The following is a 17,267-nucleotide window of genomic DNA, read 5'->3' as shown; positions in this document are numbered from 1 at the left end:
GTTACAAGACTTTCCCCAGTCATCCCACGGGCCACCGCTCTACTCTCCCCTCATGAATGTGCTTCTCCCCCACAATCATGGGCAAATCGCCTTTCACTAGAACTCTCCTGCGAGCTGCTCCCGGAGTGTTCGTGTCAGTTGGTGTGAAGCCCAGCTCACCTCTGATATCCTTTGAAATGAGAGGTCATGAGAAGTTCATCCCCACCTCCAGAACGGTCAACCCCAGTCCCCTCTCTCTGCTGCTCTTAAATATCCGCAAGAGAACCTTTGTCTGAAGGTGTGTTTCTACTGTACCTGCCTGAGATGATCATTGATAAAATGCCACTTATATCTTCTTAAGTTCTTACCTTCTTTTAGTCTGAATCAATTTTAGATGAAAACAAGAGAAAGAGATTTTTTTTTGTCTTTGTTTAGTGAAGATAGCAGGATAGGACATGGCCATTTACAGGGATCAGTTTTGGAGAGGCGGTTGCACGGGCTGTACTCCAGATGCTTCAGGAAGGAAGAGACCCACCTTGGCTTAAGCCAGCCTTGCTCAGAACCAAGTACACCTCACTCAGGGAGGAAGCATGTCCAGTCCAAGGCAGGCTGAGGGTGGTGGCTATTTCTAGATGTTTCTGTCACTTTAGTAAGTGACATACACAGGCCTTGGTACCAGTGAAAGAAGAAAGGCAGCCACGTCAAGGCAGCCTGCTTTGCCAAGGACTTCACCCAGAGATACCAGACCTCCTTGGAAGGCACCATTCCCATTCAGTTCCCTGCTAAGGAAAGAGACTGTCTTGGAGACCACTGGCAGAGTTTCCTCTTTCACTCTTCCTGGACAGGTTGAGGGCATCTTTGAACGGAAACTGGGAATACCTACGTAGTCTAGAAGAGAGGACAAGAACATTGAGAATATATTGATTCTGGTGGTGGTGGTGGTTTAATCACTAAGTCGCATCCAGCTCTTGCAAACCCATGGACTGTAGCCTGCCAGGCTCTTCTGGCAGGTGAGAATCCTGCCAGAGATCAAACCTGCATCTCTTGCATTGCAGGAGGATTCTTTACCATTGAGCCACCAGGGCTCCCTATATTGACACTAGAGGATGGAATTTCAGAGCGTTTTCCAGTACATGCCAGAGAGGAGGGGTCTCCAGGAAGAAGCCTGATGTTGTACTTTAGAAACACATCTTGTCAGACCCTTCTCACTCAGACCTTGCAGAACCGAGATTCCACAGCCTACTGCAACAGCTCCATTCCCTTGTGCTTGGTGTGGCATCTCTGAGTTCTGGTGCCAGTGAGTGGCAGAAGCAGTGCGGAGGGCCCTGACCATTCTAGCTCAGTAGGGCAGTGTTCACTGTTGGACAGGATGGAAAGGCAGAGTGGGCTCATTTATTTTCTTTTGTTTTTTTCTCGCAAGAATTTTACAGCCCTGATACCTGGAACAACAGTGGAGATTTTACATGGAGACTCCAAAAATATTCTTCAACTGATTATCAATGCGTACAACGTAAGTCACCGATTTCTTCTCCCACCTTCACCCCCACCCTCTCCCCTTGGGGCTCCAGGAGCTGGTGCAGACTCGGGTTGGAAGGGCGCCATTGTGCTGGGGTGCTTGGTTCCATGTGTTGCCTCCTGCCTCTTGAGTTTAGCACCTTCCTCCTCCGTTTGGATTCGGGGTAGAGAAGGCATCCTGCCTGTGCATCGGTCCCCCCTCACCCCTGCCACACCTTGACTCACATTGTAAGTGGATCCCAGTGAAGCAGCAAATGGCTCAGTCAGTCTCTGGCTGGTGGCCCTGGGATGTGCTTGGGTTCTGACTTTGTGGTAACCCCGGTCCCCGTTAGGGCACCACGCTTGGGTGGTGGGTACTGCTCTTCATCCATCCAGGTGCCTGGGCCATCCTGCCACTGTGTTCCCTGTGGCAAGAAGTGAGAAGCACGCTCACTGCTCGCCTCCCAGCAGGACTGAAATTCCCCAGGCTCCTGGAGCTCCACATTGAGCCATAGACTAAAATGGATCAGAAGAATCCAGCAAGAGTCCACAATAGTTCTTTTGCCTACTTGCGTAGGCTCTAATTGTATTCAAGTCCTTTTCAAGGGAGCCTGCGGGGCTGTTAAATACTGTGCTGTTGTAGCTCCATTAGCCTGACTCTGCTGTAGTAATAAGTATGGTGCTTAAGGACATGATTTAGGGGGTCACTGCTGCATCCCAAGCCAGTCATCTGCGATTCCCAAATCTCTCTCCATCCCACCCCCTCCCCTCCATTCCTAACACCCAAAAAGTGCTCGACACAGACCTCCTCTCCTCGGGGAAATGACGAGCCCCGATTCTTGTGCTGGCACGTATGTGCCCCTCCCTGTGAAGCCTCCAGTGCCCACCCAGCCCCTCATGAGGCCTGGTGGTTCCCGAGTTGGAATTCAGAGTGCATCTGCCTATTAAAAACAAAGTTCTACATAGAGTAAGTGTAGTTTAGCTGGCTCTATTATGTAGACTAGACCCGTGGGCTAACCTAGGAATACAGTCAACTGCACTGGCATCACACGGTATTAGGAAAACCGTCTTACTTTCCCATGAATGATTTACACATGCACGTTTGGAGCTCTGTCTTTCCAGCTGAATTTGTTTCCTACTGTGGTAGCCTTATTTGGGGTCACAAAATGCTGCTGTGCTAGACCAGGGGCTGTAGGTAATACCCTTGTTACGGAGGACCTGGAGCATAGGGTGCCAGCCCTCTCCTGGTCCTGAAGGCGGTGAGTGGGTGGCAGTAAGGAGTTGGGGCAGGTTTTCCCGCCTGCCCGTACCTGTCCCCTGATTCTGTGCAGCTAAGGGTCCTCTTTCTCTCATACATACTCTGATCCTCATTCTTGAAACTTCCTGTTGAGAGAAACTGGATTTCCTTCTCCTTCCTAACTCACTCCTCTCACACTAACATCCTCTTTTCTGATCTCTGACCTTTAATCTTCATCGTGTCTAGCACGGAGCCCAGTGAGACCAGGTCTCCAGGTTAGCTACGCTTTGTGGTTTTCAGATTCCTGCAGTGTGTGGAGGCGTAATGTAGTGAGGGAGTCTGAGCAGGGTGTGTGTGAGGGAGGGCCCAGGCCTGCCCCACGTCACCTCTGTCCTAAGGGCCCCCCTCACCGTGATACCCAGGGTCTCAAGCTCTGGATATGAACAGAGGGGTCAGAACGAGAGCCAGAGGCCAGCCCTGGACTGATTGCCCCATCCTGCTGGAGTCCTAGGGCTTGAAGACCCCTGGGTTAGCAGGGGGACTGTTGCTGACCGGCTCTCAACCGTGGAATGACCACTGCTTACCTCTTGCCAGGCCAGAGCCTTTGGGGAAGAAATGGCTGAAAGGTGACTATGTCCTGAACTCCGGCGTGGGGTGCAGGTTTCTCCTGGGCTTCTGGGGAGGAGCCGTCTCCCAGCATCTCCACCCTCAGTCAGCTCCTGAGTTCTGACATCCTGGGTAGCTGGCAGCCAGCTGCTCTCCCTCTGAGGCACGGTGCAATGACCTGAGCAGGACTCACGACAGATGAATTCGCTTTCTTAATGGAAACCCAGGGGCCTGGGTTAGGCAGAGTTCTGGAGGGGAGCAGGGAGCCCTCTCTGTGGCTGAGGATTCCGGAACAGGCAGAGTAGAGAGAAGATCTATTCCAGGCAGGGGCTACATTTGGAACCCGGAGTGAGCCCCCAAGGACCTCTATGGGTCCAGTACTATAGCTACTCCCTGAGTTAGATTGGTGTGTCTGAAAGGAAACATGTCAGGAAACCAGACTCTGTGACTCCAGAGTGAGTGTGTGAAACCCGCCCTTTAAAATGGGCATTTCTGGAATACGATCCAAAGTAGCTATTCAAATTCAGTGGAAAAAGAAAACAGCTTTCTTGAGAAGTAATTAACAAACTGTAATTTATAATGCACTGTACAGATTTAAAGTGCATGCTTTGATAAGTTTTTGACAGTTGTACACACCTGTAAAATCATCACCCCAGTGAACGTGTCAGTCACCCTGAAAAGTTGGGACCCTTGGTCGCTCCCTACTTCTGCTCTTTCCTTCAGTGGAAATTTTAAAGAAATACATTAACTATAGAAATGTGAAACAGCAAGGTGTTCAGAGCCAAGTCTAGCTGGTGGGAGCTGTGTTGGGGGGCACGTTGGTGTTCTGTGTTCATTAGCACCTGATTCGTTGGCTGCGGTCCTCTCTGGTAAGGACTGGCCTCGGCCGCCCACACGTCTCCTGGATTTGAGCCTGCACGGGTCCCTGTGTATGTGTGTACTTTGGCCTGTGGTGGGGGCTCTGGTTATCCTTTCACCTGCTCCTCTGCCCGGTCAGGGTCAGGGCATGGCTCTAACTGGACTGTTTGCGTTTCTTGGCGTCACCTTCCCGCCTCCGCACTTTGTGGTGGATTTCCTATGAGTCACACAGGCATGACTAAGTGTGGTGTGGACGCCTGCCTCCCCCAGTGCTGGCACACCATCTGTGGGGACATCCTGAAGGGACTGCAGCAGAACACACGTATCGGACGAGGTGGTGTGACTCGAGGCTGGGGAGGGAGCGCAGCAGGAAGGGTGTGTCTAACGTATCTTCTCGCAGAATTGAGTCTGTTGTTCTCAGCTTTCATGGTGGGACGTCTGCACCTCTGGGCTCTGATTGCTACATTTTTTCTCGCTATGCCAGATTCTTCATTGTAAGGGATCCCCGGTGTGGAGCTTTGCGCTACAGTTCTGGGTTCCCTTCCAGAGCTCGGAGGTAGGGCACTCGGTGCACGAATGTGCGTACACACGACACCAAGCATTGTATCACATAGACAAAGGGAGGGTCGAACTCGGGGAGAAATTCTGGGGGTCCCTTTTCAGGATGAGCAAGAACAGGGTGTGCTGGACGCCACTAGAGCTGCACGTGGAGGGTGACGTCAGAGGCCTCCTCACCCAGCACATGGTTTTCTTTTCTCTGTTGCCAAACGGTCTGCTCTTCCCGCTCCACAGCTGGCCTGCCTTAAAATGATAGCAGATGTCACCTAGCCTGGGTATTTAACAGCCTTTAAACTTCTTGACGTTGTCTACTCGTTCTAGGCTGTGAGGAACAAGGAATCATATTCAGAAACAAATTTGGGAGGAGTTCATTGAATTTCAGGAGTGACAAATAATGTTTTCATACATCACAACTGCATTGGCTGTGGCTTTGAGTTTCTACTGTATCCTGTACCCCAGCCACTTCTTCCTTCCTTCATTCATTCAACAAACAGAGACAGCTTAACGTGTGGCAGGCGTCATGCTACCTTCCTGGGGATAAAACTGAACAGAACACAGTGCTACCCTCCAGAAACTCATAATCTTTGAGGGGAGACTGACTCAACCAGGATACGCCCTAAGCATCCACCTCCCTGAGGTCAGAGCCAGTTTCCAGTTAAGAAGTGTATAACTGCAGAGAGCACTGCAGGGGGACCCAGAAGGCCCGGTTCTGATCCTGCCTGCCCCTGCCAGCTAAGTGGGCTCAGTTCCCACTTCATAAAATGGGAAGTTTGAACTGAATAATCTCCACAGTTCCTACCCTTGCTAACATCTTAAAGCGTTTCTCATTCCAGAGACTGCATGGGGATCGAGAATAATACACACTGTGGATCTGAACACAAAGCTTAGGGGTCTTGTGGCCAGAGTAGGATATAAGATTCCGTGTCCATCTGCTACAGTTACCCATGCATCGACTAGGAGTTCAGTCCTCAGAGTCCCCTTCCTCCGCCAGATTCCCCGTTAATTCTTCCAGGCAGTAGCTTCAGGAGATCTTGATGGCAAGTACTGATGCTTCTTCCCAATGTCTTGTTTGTGAGCCATGGGGCCTTCGCATTTCATGGGACTGAGCCTAAGGAATTTAAATAGCTCCAGTCTACCTAGCCCTTTAATGATAAACTGCTTTGCCTCATCCTCACTTACTCACAATTAAAATATACAATTTTAATTTACCTCATCTTCCAAAAATTTTCTTCCGCTAAGCCTGAGCTGCCTAGCACAGCTGTTGTTAAAAATATCCATCTTTCCCTCCATCCATCCATTCAATAAAAGTTTATATTCAGTCCTAGAGAGAAATATGCTATGGTCCTTGGAATTCACAGCTCAGTGGGGAGAACAGATTTGTAAAAAAAACTGACCACATTTAGCAGGGCTTCCCTGGTGGCTCAGCAATAAAGAATCCACGTGCAATGCAGCAGATGCAGGTTCGATCCCTGGGTTGGGGAAGATTCCCTGGAGAAGGAAATGGCAAGCCACTCCAGCATTCTTGCCTGGGAAATCCCATGGACAGAGGAGGCTGACAGGCTACAGCCCATGGGGTTGCAGAGAGCAGGACATGGCTGAGCAACTGAACAGCAACAGATTGCGTTCAGCAAAGCTGTGCGTGCTGAGTGGCACTCTCGCAGTCCTCCGCCAGTGGAGGCTGGCACTACCAAGAGAAGAGGAAGTGGATTTAAGAGAGAATATTTTTAGAGTTGTAGAAGCACTTAGACAATTTGTGGCAAAGGGAGAGACTATTTTTTGCAGAGAGTGTTTTCAATAAGCTGTTAATGTGTTGGGAAAACTGCATATTTAACTAATGCAGGTTTAACACTTCATGCTCAGCAGGAAAAAAAAAAAAAAAAGATAAGCAGCCCTAGGAGAGCAGGAAGCACTTCTGCCTTCCTCTGCCCAAAGCCTTGTTGCTGGAGTGCACCCGAGGAGGGAGATAGAGGCTGAAGGGCCATCAGCTGATCTGGGGAGGGAGATCCATGTGTCTCTTGGAATGTGTGTGCAACCTGCTATTCTGAGTGTATTTAGTGTATAAAAAATCCTTTTTGTAAGATGTACCTTAATTACAAGTTAGTTCATTTGGCCTCTGTCTCCAAAGTATATCCTCCTTAGAGATTTTCAGTGGCGATTTTTAAAACTTGGAGACGTACAGACAATTGTGTAGACTTTTCACAAACTAAATACACCCCGAGTATTGAGCCACCCAGGCCAAAATGGAATATTACTATTATTGACTCCAGAACTCCTATGTCCTCTTCTATTACTATCCCCCAGGGGATAGTATAAATAAGCAGAATCATAGATTGTATGCTGTGCACATCTGGTTTCTTTTGGACTATGTGATATTTATGAGATTCATCTGTGTGGCAACAGGCAGTCATGTTTCATTCATTCTTGTACTGTATGGTATTCTACATGAGCACACCATAATTTGGAACAAAAATTCTGTTCTATCGATAAGCATTTGGCTAGTTCCAGTTTCTAGCTGTTACAGACAGTGTTGCTGTGAGCATTGTTGTATGTGTCTGCTGGTCAGTACACATCTCTGTTGGATATGATCCTGATGTGAATTGCTTGTCTAAGGTTGACCTAAGCATTAGTAGGTACCAACTGATGTTTTTCTTGAGGGTTGTACCAGTGCACACTCCCACCAGCAGGGTTTGAGAGCCCCAGTTGCCCCAACTCCGTTCCAACATTTGGTGTTTTTAGTCTTTTATCTTTTCTATTCTGATGGATAATTTTAACTCGATTTTGGTTTCATCTATTGTCTTGAGGACATATCCACACATAAGATGTTATGTTCTCTCAGAAAGTAGTTGAGAGCTCATGAATGTGGACCTCATCTGATGGGGGATGGATGTGATGGTGAGCAGTGGAGGGTGGGTTCCAGGAGAAAGTGCCTGCTGAGCTGATGGGAAGGGATGATAAGGAGCTGGTCAGGGGAGGAGAGAGAGGAGCAGTTGAGCAAAGGACCGTAACCCCAGGCATGTGCAAGGCCCATAGTCTAGGGAGCACCTGGCAAGATATGAAGAGCTCCATGTCTAAAGCTGAGGGTGGGGATGAGAGATGGCTCTGCAGAGATGAGCAGGGACAGTTCATCACCCTTGGAATCAGATGAGGTTATCGTGCGGCAGGTGGACCACTAGCCACTTCTCTGAGCTCCCAGAGGGAGACCTCAGGCCCAGCCTAGTACGATGGTGTGTGGGTGTGGAGAGGAGGAAAGGGATGAGGGAGGAGCAGCGAACCTAGCTCACTGGCTCTCACCTTGGCTTGAGACCCCAGAGTCAGAGGAAGCCATGTGGGCATCAGAGGACCAGTGTGGAGAGCATCTCAGCTGTAGCCTTGACTGAGTGGTTCCGGCTTCTTCTCTCTCTGTTCAGAGCATCCGGTCTAAAGTGGAGCTGTCTGTCTGGGATCAGCCTGAGGATCTTAATCTCTTCTTTACTGCTACCTGCCAGGACGGTGTATCCTACCCTGGTCAGAGGAAGTGCGAGGGCCTGAAGATCGGGGACACGGTAAGTTCTCACCTCCTCATATGCTTAGACTTGTTAACATTGGTCATTGTGCTTTGGCTTCTGATAACTTTTGTGACTTACTAGAGGCCTTTGGGAGTTTGTATTCTGTCTTCCAGCTCAGCCTTCTCTGTGCTGTGCCTTCAAGATGCAGGTGGACTTCTTAAAAACTCCAGTCGGTACACAGCCCTCAGTATATTGGCTTCCTCAAGTTGACATGGTACCTTTGGTGCCTTTAACTTATTATTATTACCTTTGTTTGACAAGGATTAAATTGGGTTGGGGGAGTGTAAGTGGAAACCTAAAAGCCCCTGCCTTCATTCCTCGTCTCCTGGAGCTTGCTCTGTGCCTTGGGTAGTCTGATCTTCACTTTCCCCTTCTATAAAATATGAAGAAAACCTTTCACCTCTTCTGATCTGATCAGATGGAATGGATAACTCTGTCACAATGGAGGGAGCATGGATTGCCTTGTCTGAATTTAAGTGGATATAATCAAACGGTGGGGAAGAAATATCGCATATGAAGATACATTCCAAGCTAAGGACTTGACGGGGGGAGGAAGATGTACAAGTGATGAGAACGGAGATGAAACACTGGCTCAGAGGCAGGCAGAGCGGTGATGGAGAGCCAGCCACACTTCTAGAGACTTCTGCCACCAGAAGCACCAGACAGACTGTGAGATGCATTCTTTGCTTTACTGTCACTGTCGATGCTCAGAAAATGGGAAGGCAGTGAGGGTAAGTTCTCCTCTGTAATGAAAGAATCTGATTGGAGCCGGAAAAATTAGAGGGATCTTAAAGATCCATGACTGTATCTTCTGGGCTTTCATAAGCACTAATGATGGCCAAGGTGGAGATTAGCAGACATATCCTGGACTCCAGGGAAATGGCTCAGAAAGACATGGGTGGGGTCACACAGTTGCTTACACTGCAGTCTGGTCTTTTGGAGTTTCCTCATGTTCTGTAATTGATTCTGTCCCTCCTTCACCTTCCCAACTGCTCTTCACCCACTTTATGACCCACAAGCATACATCTCACCCATTCTAAATCTTATAGGGGTGCCTTACCCCAGCAAAGGGACAGTTCAGAATGTGGTATGAAAGTTCAGAAAGTGAAGGACTCTAATAACCAGATAACAAATCTTTTTCTAACTCAGGTTTTTTTTCCAAGTGTCTTTTTGATCTTAAAAAAAGGAGAGGGGGAGATTGAGCTAATCAAGTTGTCAGATAGTAAATTATTAAAATTTAAAAATGCTTATTTATGGCTTTTAGCTCAGAAGATATTCATAGAATAAGGTGATGTTGCTGTAACAGACTCCTATTCCCATCTTCCTATTGACATGAATAAATTTTGGAGAGAGTGGTTTAGTCTATACAAATAAAATATAGGAGTAGAATTGATGCTAATCCCTGTCTTATTTAGTAATAAGTCAAATTTTTAATATACATGGACTGTTTGGGTAGAGAAAGCCCCATCTCATTAAAGTTGTACACCCAATAAAATTTTAATACTTGTCATATTTTGTAATATATTTATGTTGTTTTGATCAGTTGCAGTGATTAGTCAAATCCATATGGTGTTTTTAAAAACATAAAAGCCTTACAGTCACCGAGTTTAAAGAGGCAATTATGAAATGTAGGAGGAGTCAGAACTAACCAGAAAAAATACATGTAAGTGGGTTCTGTAGATCTGTGGTGCAAGGGGTGTTTAGTGCAGCGTGTCAGGAAAGCCAACGAAGGATGCATGAGACACACCCAAGGAACCCTTTGCTTGGAGAAATAGGTGCCGTGAAACTGAGGAGGCGAGGATGTACAGCACACACCAGGTGCCTGGGTGTCAAGATGTCTCTTGACGGTTTCTAATGCCTTCCTAATCCAAAGGTAACATAGGTTGGCAATAGCGTAGCTGGGCAGACGCATAGCTGAGTGAGTCTGCTTGCTAGGAGTGTTGATGACATCAGCTGGAGGAAGGCTTGACTGAGGTTCCTACTGTCTCCTGTCTGTGTTTACTACTGGTTTGAGGTTAACTCGTGGGAGAACTGCTTATCAAAGGTGGGAAGGTCACAGAGCTGGAGAAAATAGATTACTTACAAAGCAGGAAAACCAAGATTTAAGAACATTTTTCAAAATGAAGTGGAGTTGAAATCATCAGGATTAGTATCTTGCATTTAGTTCAGAATATTAATAAAATAGAGGGAACTTGGTTTGATAGTAGCTTTTAAGTAAAGGATCTGGTAGATTCTAATTCTCAAAGGCTCCACGTGAATAACTAGTGTTGCTTTAAAAAAAATACAATGCCAACTGAGGCTGCCTTAATGGAACCCCGAGATAACGGTTTCACTTTTCTCTGTGCAGGTCAGACCGCATCTGGAGTTCTTTGTTCAGGGAAAGTTCTTTGACAGGGAAAGCAATGTCACGATGAGGTATCTGGAAACCAGGAAGGTCAAAAGAGCTAGTTTGTTGATAATAAAGTTGAAATAGCGGATGCAAGAAACTGAAGCTAGTTTATGCTGCCATATCAAGAAAGGGAAATTTATTGTAAGAATATTGGGTTCCTGATGGTCCATGCAGGAAGGGGGCCATGCAGTTAGTCTTGGAAAGGACTGAGAAGTGACTGGACAGAGTTAGCTCCATGTTCCTCACTGGGTTCCCTGTAAGGAAGGTAGTTATTCACGTTGACAGATGAGAAAAGCTGAAGCACAGACTTCAGTCAGTTCCTCAGGTAAGCAGCCAGTAAGTAGCAGGGCAGAAGTTCAAGGCTCAGACCTTCTGGCTCTGGCACCAGTACCAGTGCTCCTCCCTACCCCCACCACCTTCCCTTGGCACTCGCTGCCCATCACTGTGTTCCATCACACCTGTCGCACCTGTCCAGAGGGCTCGCCTCAGTATGATCTCAAGGGCCAGCCTCTAGCAAGAGAGTACCTCCCCATGTGCTCTGCACACCCGCTGTGGCTCAGTGCTGCCAGGCACCCTGAGATGTGAGATCACCCACAGACGGGCAGTGGACTTGCAACACTCTCCTAACTGAGTCCCCTCACTGCTCATAGCATCCTGACCGTGGGAATAGTGACTCGAGCTACCGTTTCCTGGGAATTTATAATGCACTCCATGCTGTGCTAGGGCTTTGCTGCCGGGTCTCTGCTGCTTGCAGCACCTGGGTCAGGTGCACGTTACGTCTCCATTTTATGTGAGAAAGACTGAGACTCCGGGGTGGGGTTGTGGGGCGGCGCTGAGGGACTTGCTGGAAGTCTGACTGCTGGTGAGCACGCACTCTAAGAGACAGCTGCAGCCACTGATGCCATAGTCCAGGTTTTTCCCTTAAACCTTGTGCACTTTGGAAAGTTTCAGAGAAGCGAAAGGTGTTATCAGCACCACTTCCATGTGGTCACTCTAGTGTACAGATCTTGTTTTTGCTAGGATATGTCAGCAAGAAAAGAACATTGTCCAGAAGACAGGACAGGATTCTAAGCGGCATTTTTCTCACAAACGTGAACAATGTCAGATGTATTTGGATGGTTTCAGGAGCATTTGAAGCAGAAGAAGGAAGGGTGCTTCTCCCACACTCTCCATAGCATATCTATCACAGCAGGTGAGCTGGAGCCTCCCTTGAGCTCCGAGGGGCCTTGACCCTGTTGAGACAGCGGCCCAAAGGCAGGCCTCCCATACTGGCTCCCTGTTTCCTCTCTCTGTCCAAGAGGCTACAGCCATGTGGCCCCTGGCTCTGCTGCCAGGGCTGTTAAGTTTTGTTTTCTGTGGAAGGAGACAGGCTGGCACAGAGCAGCAGCCACTCACCCATCATAACCGGACCAAGTGGTGCTGGCCAGGCCACCAGAGGTGAGCTCCTTGAGGGCCCTGGAGGCAGCAGAGGACAGAACCCAGGGCAAAATGGAAAGGTGGGGTCCTTGTTCAGAAATAACTTCAGATAGCAGAGTATTACACCTAAGCATGGGTTGTTCTGAGTGTGGGGTCCACCGTGCTGGTGTGGCATGGAAACTGGGGGCCTCCCCTCAGCCCCCTTTTTGCTGATGGAGCCCCAAGGAAGAAAGGCCCCTCATCACAGGGGCTGCTATTTCAGCTGAGGCTTAGAGTTTTCCAGACATAGAAGAAGGTTTAGAGAATTGAAAGAGACACGTGTACCCCAATGTTCATCGCAGCACTGTTTATAATAGCCAGGACATGGAAGCAACCTAGATGTCCATCAGCAGATGAATGGATAAGAAAGCTGTGGTACATATACACAATGGAGTATTACTCAGCCATTAAAAAGAATACATTTGAATCAGTTCTAATGAGGTGGATGAAACTGGAGCCTATTATACAGAGTGAAGTAAGCCAGAAAGAAAAACACCAATACAGTATACTAATGCATATATATGGAATTTAGAAAGATGGTAACAATAACCCTGTATACGAGACAGAAAAAGAGACACTGATGTATAGAACAGTCTTATGGACTCTGTGGGAGAGGGAGAGGGTGGGATGATTTGGGAGAATGGCATTGAAATACGTATAATATCATATATGGAACGAGTCACCAGTCCAGGTTCAATGCACGATACTGGATGCTTGGGGCTGGTGCACTGGGATGACCCAGAGGGATGGTATGGGGAGGAAGGAGGGAGGAGGGTTCAGGATGGGGAACACATGTATACCTGTGGCAGATTCATTTCGATATTTGGCAAAACTAATACAATATTGTAAAGTTTAAAAATAAAAAAAAATAAAGAAGGTTTAGGAGGCCCCATTAGTGGTGAGTCCATGAGGGTATTGCCCTTTTGCAGGTGGGAAGCAGCTGAGGGGAGTGGGCTGGGGACGGAGGGGAGAGTGGTAGGGCCCACGTTCCAGTACGGTGTCTGGCTGTTATTCGGTAGGTGTTTCCTATTCCTTAGCACCACAAGTTGGGAGGGCTGTGGGCAAGTCAGAAAACGGCGAGGAGGTAGGCAGGGGCACAGGGCACAGCGGAGAGGCGCTGGGTATCAACCGGAGAAGAGGAATTAGGGAGCGCAGACGGGTTATCACTACCATCAAGTGTCTCGGGGCCTGGCCTGTGGATAAGGACATGGCCCATGGGTTGTGGGGAGCCATGAGACAGCTGAGTTCAAGTGGCTTCCGTTTGGGTCTTGCCTCTGTAACCAGAATTTCCTGCAGGGGTCAGGGTGGTCAGGCAGCAGCTCCGTGGTTCCTTCCAACCAGAGGTTGTGGTTCCCTGACTGTCCTGTGTTCTCTGGGTAAGGGGTCTATTCAGAAAAGCAGGTGGTAGGGTTGTTGTTATTCAGTTGCTAAGTTGTGTCCGACTCTTTGCCACCCCATGGACTGCAGCTCACCAGGCTTCCCTGTCCTTCACTGTCTCCCGGAGTTTGCTCAAACTCATGTCCATTGATGGTGCTGTCCAACCATCTCGTCTTCTGTCGCTGCCTTCTCCTCCTGCCCCCAATCTTTCCCAGCATTGGGGTCTTTTCCAGTGAGATGGCTCTTTGCATCAGGTAGCCAAAGTATTGGAGCTTCAGCATCCGTCTTTCCAATGAATAGTCAGGGTTGATTTCCTCTAGGAGGTGTAGGGGGTAAGGGTCAAAGGTGGTCCTCAGAGAAATAATCCTTAAATGAAATCTTGAAGTCCCGAATCTAGTGATTTCCATTTTTCCTCCCAACATCAACCAAGGCTGACTGAGTGGGCCTGGCTGCTGGAAGTTGGTTTTCTCGTGAACGGGCTTTGACACATCAGTATGCAAGTGGCCTGCTGAGCGGCCAGCACTAATGCCTGGTACAAAGGACCCTGTGAGCCTGTCACAGGCTTCCCACGGCGTCCCCTCTACTGTCCCCTCCCCTGGGGCTCTCCACCTCGTGTCCGGGCCCATTGTCTCAGTGAGCTCCTAGGAGCCTTGGCATCTGCACAGCCTGGATTTGGTGGGCCTGAGTGGGGGTTGGGCAGCCCCTGGGAAAGGATGAATCAGGCCAGCAGCCCCAAGGCGGGAACCAGGAGCATCTCAATGAGGTTCAGATAACAAGGCTGGGCAGAGGAAGGGCTGCTGTGCGCGTGACCATCCTCTGGAACCTCAGAGTGGAAAGCAGAGAATCTCCAGAACTGGGGGCCTTCACTGTCAGTCCACAGTGGTCGCAGAAGAGGAGCCTCATTCCGGCCACCTGACAGGCTCGCTGGATTCTTCCTGATCCTTCTGGGAAATGGACTCTGAGGGGAGGGGTGGCAGAACAGATTGACTCTCTGTTCCCAACGTGCTTTTTATAGCATTCCTGTGCCCAGCAGGACCTGAAGCTTGGCTGAAACTGAGCCATTCTCTGGTTATCAGGTGGCCAGGCAGACATTAGGCCGCGTGGGGCCTGACAGTGAGGGCCTTGGTTGGACCAGAGCTTGGCTGGGGAAGGCCAGCGGGACCTGCTGAGAAGCCAGGCCTTCCTGCTCCTCCAGCCGGGCAGCCTGGGCAGACAGCAGGTGAGCATTTCTGAATCCTGGGTGGTTGGCTGCCAGCACTCATTGAGGGGCTTCACCTTTCCACTTCCTCCTGGTAAGTCCCAGGAGATTTAATCCCCTCTCTTGCTACTTAATTCCATGATGCAGGCAAGTTTTCCTGGGGGAAGGTTATGCTTACAGATGGACACTACCCACAGTCTTGCAATAATTAAATGCCTTGGACTCTTGGTCCAGGCTGTTTCTTTGTAACTTTTTTCATTTCTGACCCCCAGCTGCCTTTGCAGGGAGCAGAGCTTTCCTTTACTAAGTCCAGCAAAGTTGTTCCCCTGGGAAGCACTAGGCTTCTCTCTGAGCCTCAGAAGGAGGGATGTTCACCTCCACATTCTTGGTGCCCTTGGCGCCTTGGTCAGGTGCAGCCTCCTTGTCCTTCCATTAGCACTCAGCTTACCCCTAGCCCAAGGCTGGGAGATTTAAAGAAACCTCTGGTCACCCCTTGGGGGGTCCCCACCTATGGTCCCTGTGTGAGCTGGGCCTCTCCCTCTGAACCCAGCTCTGGACACCCGACGCCTGCCTCATTCTCTCCTTCTAGGAGGTCATGTGCCAAGGTGAGCACAGGCCTAGCCCCACCCCTCCCCAGCTGTGTGAGCATCACTAAGCCCCCTGGGCCCATCAACCAACCCCGCTTTCTCTCTGGTAAATGAGGATGCCTCCTCCTAGGGCGTGTAAATGAGATGCTCATGGAAATACCAAGCACGGTGCCTGGTACGTGTAGTACTCAGCAGCTGGTAAAAGTTAGGCAGATTGCAGTATCCTGGGTGGGTCCCCATCTTAATTCCTTACCTGGAGAGCCCCGCTGTACCTGAGGGCCTTGGAAGTTACTCTTGAATTTGCTTTCGTCAGTCTTTCCCTTTGCCCCTCCCACTGCCCACGTGGAAGTGGGGGTGGGCCAGTCCCAACTATCTGCAGCTGGCTTGGTCCTCCCAGCTTCCTGACCCTGGCTCGTGGCCATTGTCCTCAATTCACGTGTCCGGCAGCATGTCCTGTGACACCCCTTTCCTGGTGCTGACTCCTGCTGTCTTGTTGCCAGCAGGACCCTCTCCAGGGCCTGGGGAGCTGGGTCTCCTGCTCAGTCTCACACTCTCCCCCTCCCACCCTGGGGGGCTCCCTGGGTGTCACGGAATCTGAGGGGAGGCCTTTTAGAATTAGTAATGGTCCCAAAGTAAAAGGGATCCATAGAACGTTAAGAAAACTATATTTTGAGAGTTTTCCGAAAATATACCTAAAGAGTACGGAGTAAAGCAGGTAATTGATGACTTTTTAAAGAAATCAGTTCTTTTCCAACCCAGATAGTAGAATTAACAACAACAGTAGCTAAAAGTGGTTCCTAACTTGTTTTGAGCTTCCAGAATGTTCTGAGGAGCCTTTTGAAAAAGAAAGACATCTGGGCCAGGCAGTGGGTCAGTTTCTGGAGTGGGTCCAGGCCTCTGTCCATTTAAGGGAGAAGGACTCAGGGTATTGTCTGGCCAGGTGTGCCAGCTACCTGTCTGGAGATTTCTGCAGCGCCACGCATGGAGGGCAGTGCTAGATGGTTCTCACCACACATCTTGAGAGGGGAAGTGGTGTCATGCTTGACTTCCTGGGAGAAACACAGCGAGCAGTGTCTTTCCTTTCCTCACATCCCAGCAGTGTGGGCAGCTAACAGGCACCTTTCCTCCATTGTGATCTGCCACCAAGGTCCACCTTCCTACCTGTTTCCATGGCAACTCATAAGCAGCTCAGGAGTTGGCAACATGCTTTGCATGCTTTGTTTAATAAGAAAAGGTCTGTCCACATGTATCCCTGGTGACTCAGATGGTAAAGAATCTGCCTGCAGTGCAGGAGACCTGATTTTGATCCCTGGGTCAGAAAGATCCCCTGGAGAAAGGAATGGCTACCCACTCCAGTATTCTTGCCTGGAGAATCCCAGTGGACAGTGGAGCCTGGTGGGCTAAGTCCATGGGGTCACAAAGAGTTGGACATGACAGAGCGACTAACCCTCTCACTTTTTCTTTCACTTCTAAATACAACCTCAGGGCCGTGGGCTGATTGTGAAAGACACGGTTGTGGGCACCACGCAGAGAGAAACTGGGATGAAGGGAGGCTCAGGTGTGTGTGTGAGGAGACAGCTAAGCTGGAAGGGACCCAGGGGTCATCTGTCCCTTCTCCAGCAGGGGAGGAGGCACCTCTGCGGGAGAGTAGGCAGCTGCCAGGGCTGCTGGGCCCCAGGGCCCCGTGTGCTCAGGTGGCATGTCTAGCTTGGCCCAGACGAGGTGCCTGGTAAATTGTTGAATATTTTGTTGACTTTCAAGATGGAGATGAGGAGAGGATAGGATAGAAGTGAAAAGAAAGGGGAGAAAGAGAACCATGTAACCTTGAGTGAATCTTTCTACCTTCCTGTGGAAGCCTTTTTCCTCCAGGGTGTGAGGATTCAAAGAGATAATGAACATTAACGAACCAAGCACAATGCCTGTCAGATGCTCGTGCCTGAACACACCCTTCCTGGGTAAAGGGAAGGGCTTGCTGACTTGGGGC

At 49.3% G+C, this 17,267-nt stretch overlaps 1 protein-coding gene across 2 annotated transcripts in view; it reads left to right on the top strand.

Moving 5' to 3' along the window:
• The window catches only part of ITGB5 (integrin subunit beta 5), a 116,295-nt gene that overhangs the window by 67,964 nt on the left and 31,064 nt on the right, over nucleotides 1-17,267 (top strand). For both annotated transcript variants that reach the window (XM_027536450.1, XM_027536455.1), the window contains exons 8-9: nucleotides 1,400-1,489; nucleotides 8,140-8,274. In XM_027536450.1, the coding sequence (XP_027392251.1) occupies nucleotides 1,400-1,489; nucleotides 8,140-8,274 (225 nt within the window). The remainder of the gene's footprint in view (nucleotides 1-1,399; nucleotides 1,490-8,139; nucleotides 8,275-17,267) is intronic.

The sequence above is a fragment of the Bos indicus x Bos taurus genome, chromosome 1, assembly GCF_003369695.1.
Source record: "Bos indicus x Bos taurus breed Angus x Brahman F1 hybrid chromosome 1, Bos_hybrid_MaternalHap_v2.0, whole genome shotgun sequence".
NCBI lineage: Eukaryota > Metazoa > Chordata > Mammalia > Artiodactyla > Bovidae > Bos > Bos indicus x Bos taurus.
The sequence above is the reverse complement of the archived record's forward strand: the minus strand, read 5'-3'. Positions and strand labels throughout refer to the sequence as shown.